The sequence below is a fragment of the Lolium rigidum genome, chromosome 7 (assembly GCF_022539505.1).
Source record: "Lolium rigidum isolate FL_2022 chromosome 7, APGP_CSIRO_Lrig_0.1, whole genome shotgun sequence".
Classification (NCBI taxonomy): Eukaryota; Viridiplantae; Streptophyta; class Magnoliopsida; order Poales; family Poaceae; genus Lolium; species Lolium rigidum.
In genome coordinates, this window is record NC_061514.1 from 10996062 (window position 1) to 11009692 (window position 13631).

Consider the following 13631-nt stretch of genomic DNA (forward strand, 5'->3'; position numbering starts at 1 on the left):
ATGCCACCAAGTGTGCCGCCGCTGCTCGGCCTCCACCCGCTGGAGCCGGCGCTCGCCGCCGCCGCCGACGCGCTGCACCGCTCCTGCCCCAGTTCCCCGCGCCGCGCCGTCCTCCGCCGCGCGCGCGCGCTACACGCGCTCCTCGCGGTCTCCGCCGCGCCCTCCGCGCGGTGGCCCACCACGTTCGTCGTCAACCAGCTCCTCGCCCTCTACGCCCGCCTCGCCGCGCTCCCGGACGCGCTCGCGCTGCTCCGCGCCACGCCGCGCCCCTCCGTCGTCTCCTTCAACACCGTCCTCTCCGCGCTCTCCCGCGGCTCCTCCCCGCGCCACGCGCCGCGCGCCGCCTTCCGGCTCTTCGCCCAGCTGCACGCGTCGGGGCTCCGCCCCACGGCGCCCAGCCTCTGCGCGCTCCTCCGCGCCGCCGGCGCGGCCCGCGACGGCCGGGCGGGCGCCGCGGCGCACTCCCAGGCCCTCGCGCTCGGCTTCCTCGCCACCGACATCGTGCCCACCGCCCTGCTGCAGATGTACTGCGAGTGCGGGGCGCCGGGGGACGCCAACCGGGTGTTCGACGAAATGCCGACCCGGGACGTGGTGGCGTGGAACTGCGCGATCCACTGCAGCGTGCGGTACGGCAACCTCGCTCATGCCCTCCGCCACTTCCGCGAGATGGTGCGGCGTGGGCTGGCGCCCAGCGAGAGCACGCTCTCGTCGGTGCTGAGCGGGTGCGCGCGCGCCGGGGATAGCCGAGGGGGCCGCGCGCTGCATGGATGGGTGGTGAAGTCGGATGAGCTGGATCCCGACACTCCGCTGCAGAACGCGCTGCTGGGCATGTACGCTGGCAGCGGCGATCTGGGCACCGCGCTGCGTGTGTTCGACAGGATCGATTCACCCGACCTGGTGTCGTGGAACACTCTGATCGCTGGGTTTTCTGGTGCTGGGGATGGGTGGAGCGCCATGGATGCTTTCGTGCGGCTCAAGGACGCGCCGTTTGGTGAGCCGGTTGCCCCTGATGATTACACCTTTGCAGCTCTAGTGTCTGCAGCTGCTGCTTTGCCTGCAATGCAAAGTGGAATGCCGATTCACGCTCAAGTGGTCAAATCTGGGTTTGAGAGCAGCGTCTTTGTAGGGAATACGCTGATCAATATGTATTTCACAAACGACAGGGCAGAGTCAGCGCGAGTTTTGTTTGACTCCCTTCCCGAGAAAGATGTGATTATGTGGACCGAGATGGTGGCGGGCCACTCTTCGTTGGGCGAAGGTGAACTGGCCTTGAAATACTTCATTAGCATGCTTCAGGAAGGGTACAAGGTTGACAGCTTCTCTCTGAGCAGTGCTTTGAACTCCACGGCAGAGCTTGCAGGGCTTAAACAAGGAGAGATGCTCCATGCTCAAGTAGTAAAAAGTGGTTATGAAGGGAATATCTGTGCCTCTGGAAGCCTGCTTGACATGTATGCGAAAAATGGTGCTCTTGAAGGTGCGTATTTAGTGTTCTGTACCATACAAAAGCGAGATTTGAAGAGTTGGAATTCCATGATAGGGGGATATGGCAATTATGGGAATTCAGAAATGGCATTTAAGCTATTTGGTGAGATGATTCGTGATGAGCTGCAACCTGACCATGTAACTTATATCTCCCTCCTTTCTGCATGCAGCCACTGTGGACTAGTTGAGAAAGGGAAATTTTATTGGTATTGTATGATGACTGATGGTATTATGCCAGGGTTCAAGCACTACAGTAGCATGGTGAGTTTGTTGAGTAGGGCAGGTTTATTGGAGGAAGCACTTGATTTACTGATGAAATCCCCATTTGCCAAGAAATGCCCTGAGCTATGGAGAATTCTGCTAAGCTCTTGTGTAGCATTAAAAGATTTGTCCATTGGTGTTCATGCTGCCGAACAGGCACTAGAGCAAGACCCAGATGACATGTCAACACATATATTGCTTTCAAACCTTTATGCTGCTGCAGGAAAATGGGATGTTGTAGCTGAAATTAGGAGAAAGATCAGAGGAATGGTGGTTGAGAAGGAACCTGGGCTGAGCTGGATTGAGATTAAAAAGATGGTTCATGTGTTCTCTGCAGATGATGAATTCCACACCCAGATAGACGACTGTCATGATGAGTTGCTTAGACTTAAGGGAAACATGGAATTGTTGGATAGTTCTGAAAAGGAATTGCTATCAAGTGGCTAATTTGCCATGAACAAATGTCAGTTAATGAGCATTTTGACTTGCATTTCTTTGAGGACAGATGGTTGACAAAACCCTGGTGTGAGCTGTATTAAGCTTAAAAATATGATTCTTGTCTTCTCTGCAGTGCTGATGGTTGGAAAGGACCCCGATGGTTGAAAATGTAGTTGTGAAAATGAGTTGTTCCCAAGTGGCGAAGTGCCATGAACAGACTTCAGTTAAAAGAGAACTTGACTGCTTTCCATTGTCCCGGCTAGTAAATTGCTTTATGGCACAACTTTGAATGTAAAAGTTGAGCAAAAAAAAAATGAGGTTTACTTATCAAGACAATCTCAATTCAAGGTTCAATTTAGAACTGTTAGGCGTTAGCACTTAGCAACGTAGGATCAAAGATTCATTATAGTCAAGCAGCATCAAGCATGTTACATAGGTGGAAGTAACTCATAGTGACGGAACATAAGTCTGACTTACTTTTTTGGCCCATCTAAGACTAGGTACATACTAAGCATTGGATTGACCAGCTGACAATTCTCAAGTCTGCTTTTAAAAAGGGAAATAATTTCAACAAATTCCACATTGCTACAGTGTTTCTTGCATTAATATGTTTCTTTCATTCGGTTTCACTCTGTCTGTGATCAGCAGCAAAGTTTTAAGTTATAGTTATTTCTAGAACAGTGGTACGCCAAATCCCTGTGGTTGCCTCTCTTGGTCTTTCAGAGAAATTGATGTTGCTTGTTGACTATCTATTTTGACAAGGGCTCGTCGACTTTACAGGTTAAGCATTTTCCAGGTGTTCTAGTTGATTCTTCGATAGACATGAACTCATGAATATTGAAAATTACTGGGCAAGGTATCCCAGAGCTTACACTGGAATTGTTCTAATAGAACACTAACTGTTCAGCTTTAACTAATGTCATGATGTTCCTGAGTTACCTGTCCCAGTTAAGAGCTCCCAATCAGGTGAGCTGCCTGAGGTCTGATTTTCTTCCTTTGTTAGTGAAAGCATGCCATTTAGACTTTAATTCATCATTTGTTTCTCTTTGGTTTCAGCAAGACATAATTTTACGGAACCCCATAGAAAAATAAAAGAAAATAGCTCTGAAGTTTTTAATTTACTTAGTTCTTCTAATTGGATAATCATATCGTTCGAAAAATTACTCTTTTAATACAATATGAGTAGCATGCTTGTGCTCCTTTTGCAGAAAAGAATCATAATCTAGCTATGAATCATGGCTTAATTGCTAGCAGATGGAGTGCTTAAAAATGTAAGGTGATAAGTAGGAATATTGTTGCCGGTTTTGTGCAGTTCAGGTGTGATAGAGCAACATAATCGACTTTACTGGTTAGCTGGCCGATTTCCTGAACATTGCATATTTGGATGGATCTTACATAATCCCGCACCCCATCCATGTATCCCATAGCTATATATGCACCAGGTGGAGGAAATTTAGAAATTTGATATTGATCCACATTAAAGTAGCAGAATACTTGTGTCTAGCTACTGAACTGCAGCTCGGTCCTCAGTCCTCACTATTCAATGAAATGAAAGTATGACACACAAAGAGTCCTGAACCGCAGCTCGGACCTCACTATTCAACAAATCCTGGTGTAGTCATACTGCATTGTTTGTTAGGGTGCTGGTGAGCCCATCCTGAAAATATATTCATTTCCTCCTAGAGTGCCGTAGGACTTACACTGGTCACAAAGTCAGTTGTAGGAAACTCTGAAAATAGCTGGAAGGGATGGCTTATATTGAAATATAATCTAGTTTGACTAAGTTTGAGTTTTGTGTGTGGTAGTGGTGGTTGTATGTGGGAGGGTCGAAGCCATAATTATTCGTTAAACAGGGAGATGGTACTGACACTGTCTTTAAGTAAATAATACCCATCGCAATTGACTTCGAGTACAACAACCGAGAAAGTTTGCTGATCTGTTATTTGTTTACCAAATTAGAGCCTCCTTTCCCAGACAACTTTCTCAGTTTATCTTTGTTTTGCTTTCTGGAATAGGATACCACGAGGGCAACTGTTTTAGTCTTTCATTGTTTTGGATTGCTATTGCAATTGTTGTGATCTCTATTTGACCTTCGCCTGTTCTTGATGCTTGAATTTCATTTAACCTCGTAAGAAAGGTGAGTTTAGCAGCTTTAGCACAAAGTTCCACCCAAACCCAAGTCGTTCCAAATTGTTCATGCCCTTGAAGAGATATTTTCTAATTTCGTTGCAGCCTCTCGTTGAAGATGGGATGCTGATTGCTTGCTCTACTTCTTGCTCATCTACTTTCTGCTCCACGTACATGGCAGTAACTCCCTGAACAAAACATGCAACCCCACTGATCTGAAGGCGCTTCTGGCTGTTTCCAATGGCTGGGACAGGAAGGGAATAAGGCTTGTTGGATGGGGTCCGAGCGACATAACATGCTGCTACTGGACGGGCGTCTCTTGTGATCTTGGGAGGGCTGTCGGGTTGGATCTCTCCAACAAGAGCCTCCATGGAGGCATCTCCTCTGCAATCACTACGTTCCCCGGCTCAATGAACCTGACAGTTCTCGATATATCTAGCAACGGCTTCTCTGGTGGCATCAACACCATGGCACGTGTTGCACCAATCAACACCCTGTGTTTTTCTGGTAACGAGTTCAGCAGTGAGATCCTCACTGGCTTCGGCCAGTGCAGGATGCTTATTGAGTTCTCTATTGATGGCAGTGGTTTTATTGGGAACCTCCCAGCAGCCTGTACGTGATCTCTCTGTTGAAGAGGCTGATCTTACGGGAAAATGAGCTCTCTGGTAGTCTCAGTGCGGACATGGGTAACTTCTCTCAGCTTATGCATATGAACCTGTCATATAACATGTTCACTGGCGCCATCCCTGTTGTGTTTGGGGGTTTGAGGAGTCTTTAAACTTGACCTCAAATTCATTCAATGGCAAATTTCCCACTTCCCAGTCAAGCTGAACAATGCTCAGTGCGATCAACCTAAGAACAACTTGTAGTCAGGGGAGATCGCCATTGACTTCAACTTACTCCCAAGGCTGAACGTTCTGGATGCAGGTAGCAACATGCTGAGTGGTGCTATTCCTCCTGGTCTCATGTGGTGCACTGAGTTGAAGACCCTGAACTTTGCAAGGAACACACTTCAGGGGAAGTTACCTGAGACCTTTAAGAATTTGCAGGTGAGATTTGGCAATTGCATGAAACCCTTTCTACTATGTTGTCTCTTGCTTTTCCTGGGGCCAGCATCAGCAGGTGAGATTTGGCAATGGCAAAGGCGAGTAGTTAGACTGCCTGACTATTTTCAACTTGGAAATATGGTCATTTTCAGGTGTATGTAGTTTTCTCGACTTCACAGATTAATCATTTTTCAGGTGCGTTGGCTTCTTCTAGGAAAGACATGAAGTAATGAATATTAAAGGATGCAGGGCTACATATCCCAGAGCTTACTTTTGAATTGTTCTAACAGAAGAAAAATTGTCAGCCTAACTAAGCACATGAGCCAGAATTACCTGTATGGCTGTGTGCCAGTCAAGCCCTTCCAATCATGTAAGCTGTCTGAGATCCAAATATTCTTTCCTTTGTTAGTGAAATCATGGCATTTAGACTTTGACTAATTAACTATTTTCTTTAGTTTCAGAACATAGTACATATGATTTTATATACCCTTGTCAAGACAACTGAATAATCTTGAAGTTTTAGTTTAATGAGTTCTTATAATTGGGTAACCATATCGATCCCTGATTGCTCTCTTAATACAGTTTCATGTTTGCTCGCTCATGTTGCAGCAAGGAATCATAATTTATATTTGAATCACGGCTTCACTGCTAGTCATAGTTTAGATATGAATCATGGCTTAATTGCTAGCAGATGGACTGCTTAAAAGAAGTAAGGCGATAAGTAAATTTCAAGGAACCCTGTCGCCAGTTAGGAACTGTCATGTGGGGCATGGCATATGGGCACCGGAGGAGGATGACAGCTGCACCAGGTCAGGGAGAATCCCTAGGACATGACGTTAGCCTTTCCGAGGAAGATAGGAAGTTGTGATCTGGTTAGATTTAGGTTGTTCCCATGTTGGTTTTGGCTTAGCCCCACTCTCTATCAGGCATGCCGAGGTTACAGACAGTTCCCCTGCCGTCCTGCCGACCACCCCTGCAACCTGCGATCTAATCCACCAGACTTTGTGCGTTTCATATTTTTATGGATCTTCCATAATTGTTTATCCCCATACATCTATCAAATTGGTACACATTCACCAGGTGGAAGAAACTAGGGATCTGATATGTTCAACACTGAAGTAGCTGAACATACTTATCTACGTGACAAAAAAATCCTCTAAATTCAACTTCTACATTAGTTTCAGTATTTTTTTAAAACCTAGGCGTAGTTTGCACTTTAAAGTTTATTGTTCAGCCCAAAAAATTCCAGGCATAGTTTTATGGTACCGTAAGCTGTAGATAGTGGAGTCCTCCTGGAGTGCCGTGGACTTACATTGGGTCGCTGAGTTCGTTGTTAGGGAAACTCAGGGGAAATACTGGGAAGAGATGACTTACAATAAACTAATCTAGTTTGACTAATTCAATTTTTTGGGGGTGTGGTGTGTGTGTAAAGAATACAATATTTATGCAAGCTTGCCTTCAAGTAAAGAATACACTATCCATTGCCATTGACTTCGAGAAAAGCAACTGCAAAAAATAGTTGTTAAACTTCAAATTGAACTATTTCCGGGAAATGCACTTTGGCTCATAGGAGCATTTGCTCTCATTGTGTAAATCCACATTTTGAAGTGTCAAAAAATTCTCAACTAAATTTTTACATGTACATCTAGATATTTTATGTTGGTACACAAATTTTCAAAAAAAGAAAAAAAATTATGTGGCTCCTGTAAAAAAGACAAATTTTGATACTGTAACACGACTACGTACAGCATATTTTTTTTTCTTTTTTGTACACACCACAGAAAATGTTGTTTTTCCACGAAAACTTGTGTTCGAACATAGAATGTCACGATGTACACCAAAAATTTTATGTCAATTTTTTTTTACATTTTTAAAATTAATTTTTAAATATTTTGTATAATGGGAGCATTTGCTCCTATGAGCCAAAACACCACCTCCACTATTTCCTTTCTACTTCCAATTAGAGCCTTCTCTCCCAGACTACTTTCTCGGTTTATGTTCCTTTGTTAGGCTTTCTCGACACGGATACCGCCAAGGCAACAGGTTTGTTCTTTCCTTCATTAGGAGAGCCCTTGCAATTGCCATTGTCCGTGCGTTATTCATGCTTGTATTTATGCAGCTTTTCGAGAGAGGCTTGAGTTAAGCACAAGATTCGTGAGTCCTTCCAAATTGTTCACCCCCTTCAGTAATATTTTCTAATTTCTCTGCCACCTCTCGCCAAAAATGAGAGGCTACTACAGCTGCTTCCACTTCTTGCTTGTCTGCTTTCTTCTCGGCATACACAGCAGCCACTCCATGAACCAGACATGCAACCCCACTGACCTGGAGGCACTTCTGGCTTTTTCCAATGCCTTGGACAAGAAGGATGTCAGGGTTTTTGGATGGGTTTCCAATGACACCAACTGCTGTTCCTGGACTGGCATCTCCTGTGAATTTGGGAAGGTTATCAGGTTGGATCTCTCCAACAAGAACCTCCATGGCGGCATTTCCTCCGCGATCACCTTGCTTGATGGACTTGTGACTCTGAACCTTTCCCGCAACTCTCTCCATGGCCAGCCACCAGAGGGGCTTGGTCGGCTAGCAAGGCTGCAGATACTTGACCTGAGCATGAACGTGCTCTCCGGCGTGTTCTCGGGGAGTGAAGGCGGCTTCGTGGCGATTGAGGTGGTGAATGTTTCCTTCAACCAATTCAGGGGGCTGCACCCTGCGTTCCCCAGAGCGATGAACCTGACAGTTCTTGATATCTCAAGCAATTGCTTCTCTGGTGACATCAACGCCACTGCTCTCTGTATTACGCCGGTCCGGGTCCTACGGTTTTCCAGGAATGAGTTCACCGGTGAGGTCCCTGCAGGCTTCAGCCGATGCAGGATGCTTGCTGAACTTTCTATTGATGGCAGTGGCCTTATTGGGAACCTCCCTAGCGACCTGTACATGATATCAGGGTTGAGGAGGCTAAGCTTACGAGAAAATCAGCTCTCTGGTAGTCTCAGTGAGGACCTGGTTAACCTTTCTCAGCTTATGCACATTGACATGTCATATAACATGTTTGGTGGCATCATCCCTGATGTGTTTAGGGGTTTGAAGAGGCTGGAGTTCTTAAACTTGGCCTCAAATTCGTTGAGTGGTCATATACCTCCAGGTCTCATGTGGTGCACCAAGTTGAGGACACTGAACCTTGGAAGGAACAAGCTTGACGGGGAGATACCAGCGAGCTTTAAGAATTTGCGATCCCTGTCGCGCTTGTCGCTTGCTGTTAATGGATTCACCAACCTATCATCGGCATTGAGAATGTTGCAGCACCTGCCCAAATTGACAAGCTTGGTGCTTACCAAGAATTTCCATGGTGGCGAGACAATGCCAATGGATGACCTCAGTGGGTTCAAGAGCTTGCAGGTGCTTGTCCTGGCAAACTGTGCACTCTCAGGTACGATTCAGCCTTGGCTGCAGAGTATGGAGAGCCTCAGAGTGCTGGATATTTCGTGGAACAAGTTGAATGGAAAGATCCCACTATGGTTAGGCAATCTGAATAATCTCTTCTACATTGACCTGTCAAACAACTCGTTTAGTGGGGAACTTCCCAAGAGCTTTACACAGATGAAGAGTTTGATTTCAAGTACTTATTCAAGAGAGGATGCATCAATAAAGGACCTCCCATTATTTATCAAGAAGAATTCAGCTGCCAAAGGTTTGCAGTACAACCATGTCAGCAGCTTCCCACCGTCGCTGATCCTCTGTAATAACTTGTTTTTTGGGCCAGTCTTGCCTGGACTTGGCTATCTTGCGGATCTTCATGTACTGGACTTGAGCTGGAACAACTTCTGAGGACGCATTCCGGACGAGTTGTCAAACATGTCGAGCCTGGAAGTGTTGAATTTTTCCCACAATGATCTCGATGGGAGCATACCATCATCTCTAACGAAGCTGAATTTCCTCTCCAAGTTTGATGTCTCATACAACAAATTAACTGGAGATATCCCAGCAAGGGGCCAGTTTTCCACATTCCCAAATGAGAGTTTTGTGGGCAATGCTGCACTCTGCCTTCTTCGGGATGGCTCCTGCTCTGGAAAGACTCTATTTCTGGAAAAGGGGAATGAACAGCAAGGTGGCATGGATACTACAGTACCTGTGATGACATACATAACTGTGGAAGTGGGATTCACTTTTGGGCTTTTGACAGTTTGATAGGTTCTTTGATACGATATATGTCATGACAGCTGTAAAGGTGAACAAGCTCAGAAGAAGGGGTGATAAAGTTCATCCTTAAACCAAGTCAGACATTGTGCAAAAGTTCTTTCCTTCATATGCTGTCTCCTTTTCTCAGCTTATGGTTTATTCCTTGCTTTCGCTTCAGGTGTCATTAGCTGACTATATTTGGCAGCAGGGGTTCGTATGGTTAGATCTGAATTTACCTTCATGCTGCGGACAGAATTGTTTGTGGCTATGCATCGATAAAAGCAAATGAACAACTGTATGGCAGATGGTGATCTGAAGACTGTCTGCTGCCCATTGTGTAAAGGAGTAAAATCTGTTGCCCCCATTGTCTCAAATTGTTCGGGTATTCATGCAGACAACATTTCTTTTTGTAATTGTTGTAAATGTAGGTTTTATAGGAAATGTTGTAAATGTACATTCAGTTTGAAATTTATAAATCCAATCATGCTTTTCTCGACCCTGAAAAAACTTACATCTGCAACTTCCTCTGAAAGAACATACATTTCGCACCATAGTTGATGGCATGTTCTTTGACAAGCTATATGGCATAACAATGGTGATCCTGAACAATCTCAGAAGCAAATTGGAGAATAAAGTTCGCCCTTGAAGTACACCAGGCTATGCTCCTTGTTCGTGGGGGTCTAAGATGTAACTGGCACATTGTGTGGAACTGTTGTAGTACTATGTTATCAAGCTATAATTATTTTAATAGAAAAAAGAGATACCTAAATGTTCCCTGTTACCTTAGTGTTTCATAGATTATTTTTGACACAGTTTTCTTGAGTTCACGCATTAATCATTTTTCAGCTGAGATGGTTGCTTCTAGGAAAGACATGAACTGATGAATGTTAAAGGACACGGGGCTGAGCTTACTTTTGAATTGTTCTAATATAAGAAAAAAAAGTTCATCTTATCTAAGGGCATGAGCCAGACTCTTCCAATCATCGTAAGCCCTGAAGTCAATATTCCTTTATTTGTTTGTGAAATCATGGCACTTAGAATTTGATTCATTAGTTATTTTTCTTTAGCCTGAAAACTTAATACATATGATTTTATATACCCTCATCAATCAAGACAACTAAATAATCTAGTTTAGTGGGTTCTTATAGTTGGTAACAATATCAATCCCTCATTGATCACTTAATACAGTTTCATAGTTTGCTTGTGCCCATAAAAAACTACCTGTCTGCATGTTGTGCTGTGCAATATGCTTGCTGATATATCTATTGACAACAGTGGCCTTACTGGGAACCTCCCTAGCGACCTGTACATGATATCAGGGTTGAGGAGGCTAGGCTTACGGGAAAATCAGCTCTCTGGTATTCTCAGCAAGGACCTGGGTAACTTCTCCCAGCTTATGCACATTGACCTGTCATATAACATGTTCAGGTGGTGTCATCCCTGATGTGTTTGGGGGTTTGAAGAGGCTGGAGTTCTAAACTTGGCCTCAAATTCGTTGAGTGCAACATTGCCCGCTTCCCTGTCGATCTGCCCAATGCTGAGGGTGATCAACCTAAGGAACAACTCGCTGTCGGGTGGCATTGCCATTGACTTCAGCATGCTACCAAGGCTGAAAGTTTTGGATGCAGGGAGCAACATGCTGAGTGGTCATATACCTCCAGGTCTCATGCGGTGCACCTGAGTTGAGGATATATACTGAACCTTGGAAAAACAAGGTTGATGGGGATTCCAGAGAGCTTTAAGAATTTGCGATCCTTGATGTTGTCATTATGTTGTTGCAGAGTTTAAGTGTAGTTGATATATTTTTGTTATTAGTATATTCCCTTTTATACTAAAAAGATGAAATATACCATTCATTTCAATGTATTGTATTGTTTGGTATATATGACCTGCACAAGCGAAACTATACACTTCACTCTTCAACATAATCCAATGTATATCGAGGTACTGGTGCTCCTTGCATGATAGGTGTATGCAGCATCTCGCTCTCGCTGAAGAACACTTTTGTGCGCCCATCCGCTCCGCACCTGCGGCGGAAGAACTCCTTTTCGTGCCCCTGCTTTCCGCACTCAAATCCGCTTGGGTGCAAAATCTTGGACTCACCGGGACAAAAAGCACAGCTGCTACTGAAGTTGCACCACGGCTCCTCTGAAGAGAAAGAGGGACGGAGATAGAATCAGTTTGCATCAATCAATCAAATACAGTATAACATGTTCGAAAAGAATCGCGCGCGTGTAGGTATATACCTAAGACGACGCATGTTTCGACGATCAGCCTGTCAGAACTTGGCTCGAACCGTATCTCGGCGAAGAAGCGTCGCGTCTCGACTGCGTCGCCGCCGCTTCGGCGGCGAGCCAAGAAGTTGAGGTGGTACCAGAGATCTTTCCTAAAACCAACGCAGGCTGCCTTCAGCTCCAACTCCTTGGTCAGGTGGTCAGGACAGTAGAACTCTGCTGTGCCCTGTGATGATGATATCAATAAGCACATGCATAGATGCCGAGAAATAAACCATTTTGCTACTATACGTCAACCGAGAATCAAAATCGGAGTAAAAAGCATACCTGGTGATTGGAGTTGTACTGACTGAGGGCCCAGTTGGCGAGATTACAGATGGCCATGGGGTCGAACTTGCGATGGAAGCTCATAGCAGGTTCGCGATTCAAGAGTTGATGGACGACATCAAATGCTGCTGCCAACTCTTCTGGGGTCGGGCCTGCATCGTCGGGAGGAGCAGGGGAAGATAACCAGGATCCCATCTTGGACGATCGGTAGGGTTCTCTTTCTGGTACAAACTCTAACCCAATCGATCGACGGGTCTATATATAGATTGATAGTAGGCCGAGGATCGTGGAGAGAACGAGGCGGAATCGTAATCGGAACCGTAATCGGAATCGGATCTAATGGAACGCCGCCTCCGGGATCGTGCGGGCAGCGGGTGGCACGTGCGATAGTAACCACGTACTCACGTCAGTGCGGAGCAGGCGAGTGAGTATTACTAGTTTACCCTCCACTCCTCTCGTATTAGAGGTCTACTCCTTACATCCACAAATAAGCGTACATCAGGTTTTCAAAATAAATTATGAAGTGGGAGTTAAAATACATTGAAATATGCATCTCTCATCTTTAATTCTTTCACCTCCAATAAGCTATGTGCATGTAGAAAACAAGAAAATAAATATGTGCTTAATATTATTGGATTTGATTTCGTTACGATGCGAGGGAAGCAATTAAAGTGTATTGGAGAGATATGAGTACACTCTTTTATGGATAAAGTTTAGAGCTAAATGTCCATTTATTTAAGGACGGAGGGAATATGAGTATATCCAGCGGGCCAATGTAAAACGCACACGAAAAGTGATCACACACGCTCGTTTGTTCGTTTGTATCGGGACACGAATGTGAAAATGGTATTTGGGTCACGATTGATTGTTTGCGTCTAGGCACTCCTAGCGGGCGAACACATATTTTTTTATAGAACTTTTCATTAACAGAAATACATAGTTGATATAGTTTAAATAAAAGGAAAAACATAGGAAAATCTAAAACGGAGCAACCATGGAGCAAGTCACGGGCGAGGTCGGTGATCTCCAACATCTCCATGTCTAGTTCGGCACCGATGGCAGATGGTATACCGACGACGGTGAAGGAGGAGGAGGAGAAAGGGGAGGCAACATCATCAGCTCAGGCCACAGATCCCACGCCACAGGAGGAGCAGGAGACAACCCGCGTGCCTCGCTCTCCGGTGTCACCGGCCTCCCCTGCCCAGCGCAGACTCGCGAAGCTGGACGGTGAGGCCATCCCACTGGGCGAGCTGGCCAAGCTCGCTCTGGGCAATGGCGAGCTCGATGGCCTCGTCCTCGTTGAGATCCGGCGGCTCGTGCTCCGGATCCCACGCGGCGCCACCATTGTCGAAGAGCTTGTAGCCGTCATCGTTGTCTTCGCCCTCGACAAAGTCATCGGCTTCGCCCTTGTCGTCACCATAGTCCTCCTCATCGTCGATGTTGTCGTCTCTGTCCTCCTCGTTGTCGTCCTCATCTTCGTCGGTGAGGCTGGTCGCAAGTTCCCGGTTGAAGAACTCGACATCGCAAAGGTATCCCGCTCGAC

At 45.6% G+C, this 13631-nt stretch overlaps 1 protein-coding gene and 1 pseudogene across 1 annotated transcript; both read left to right on the forward strand.

The window, feature by feature from the left end:
• Positions 1 to 3226, forward strand: LOC124670886 (pentatricopeptide repeat-containing protein At3g50420-like). Its single transcript, XM_047207354.1, has 2 exons — positions 1 to 2864; positions 2962 to 3226. The coding sequence occupies exon 1, from the start codon at positions 1 to 3 to the stop codon at positions 2188 to 2190; it is 2190 nt and encodes a 729-aa protein (XP_047063310.1). The 3' UTR covers positions 2191 to 2864; positions 2962 to 3226.
• Positions 3227 to 3504: 278 nt separating this feature from the next.
• Positions 3505 to 10050, forward strand: LOC124676116 (annotated as a pseudogene).
• The last annotated feature ends 3581 nt before the right edge of the window (positions 10051 to 13631 follow it).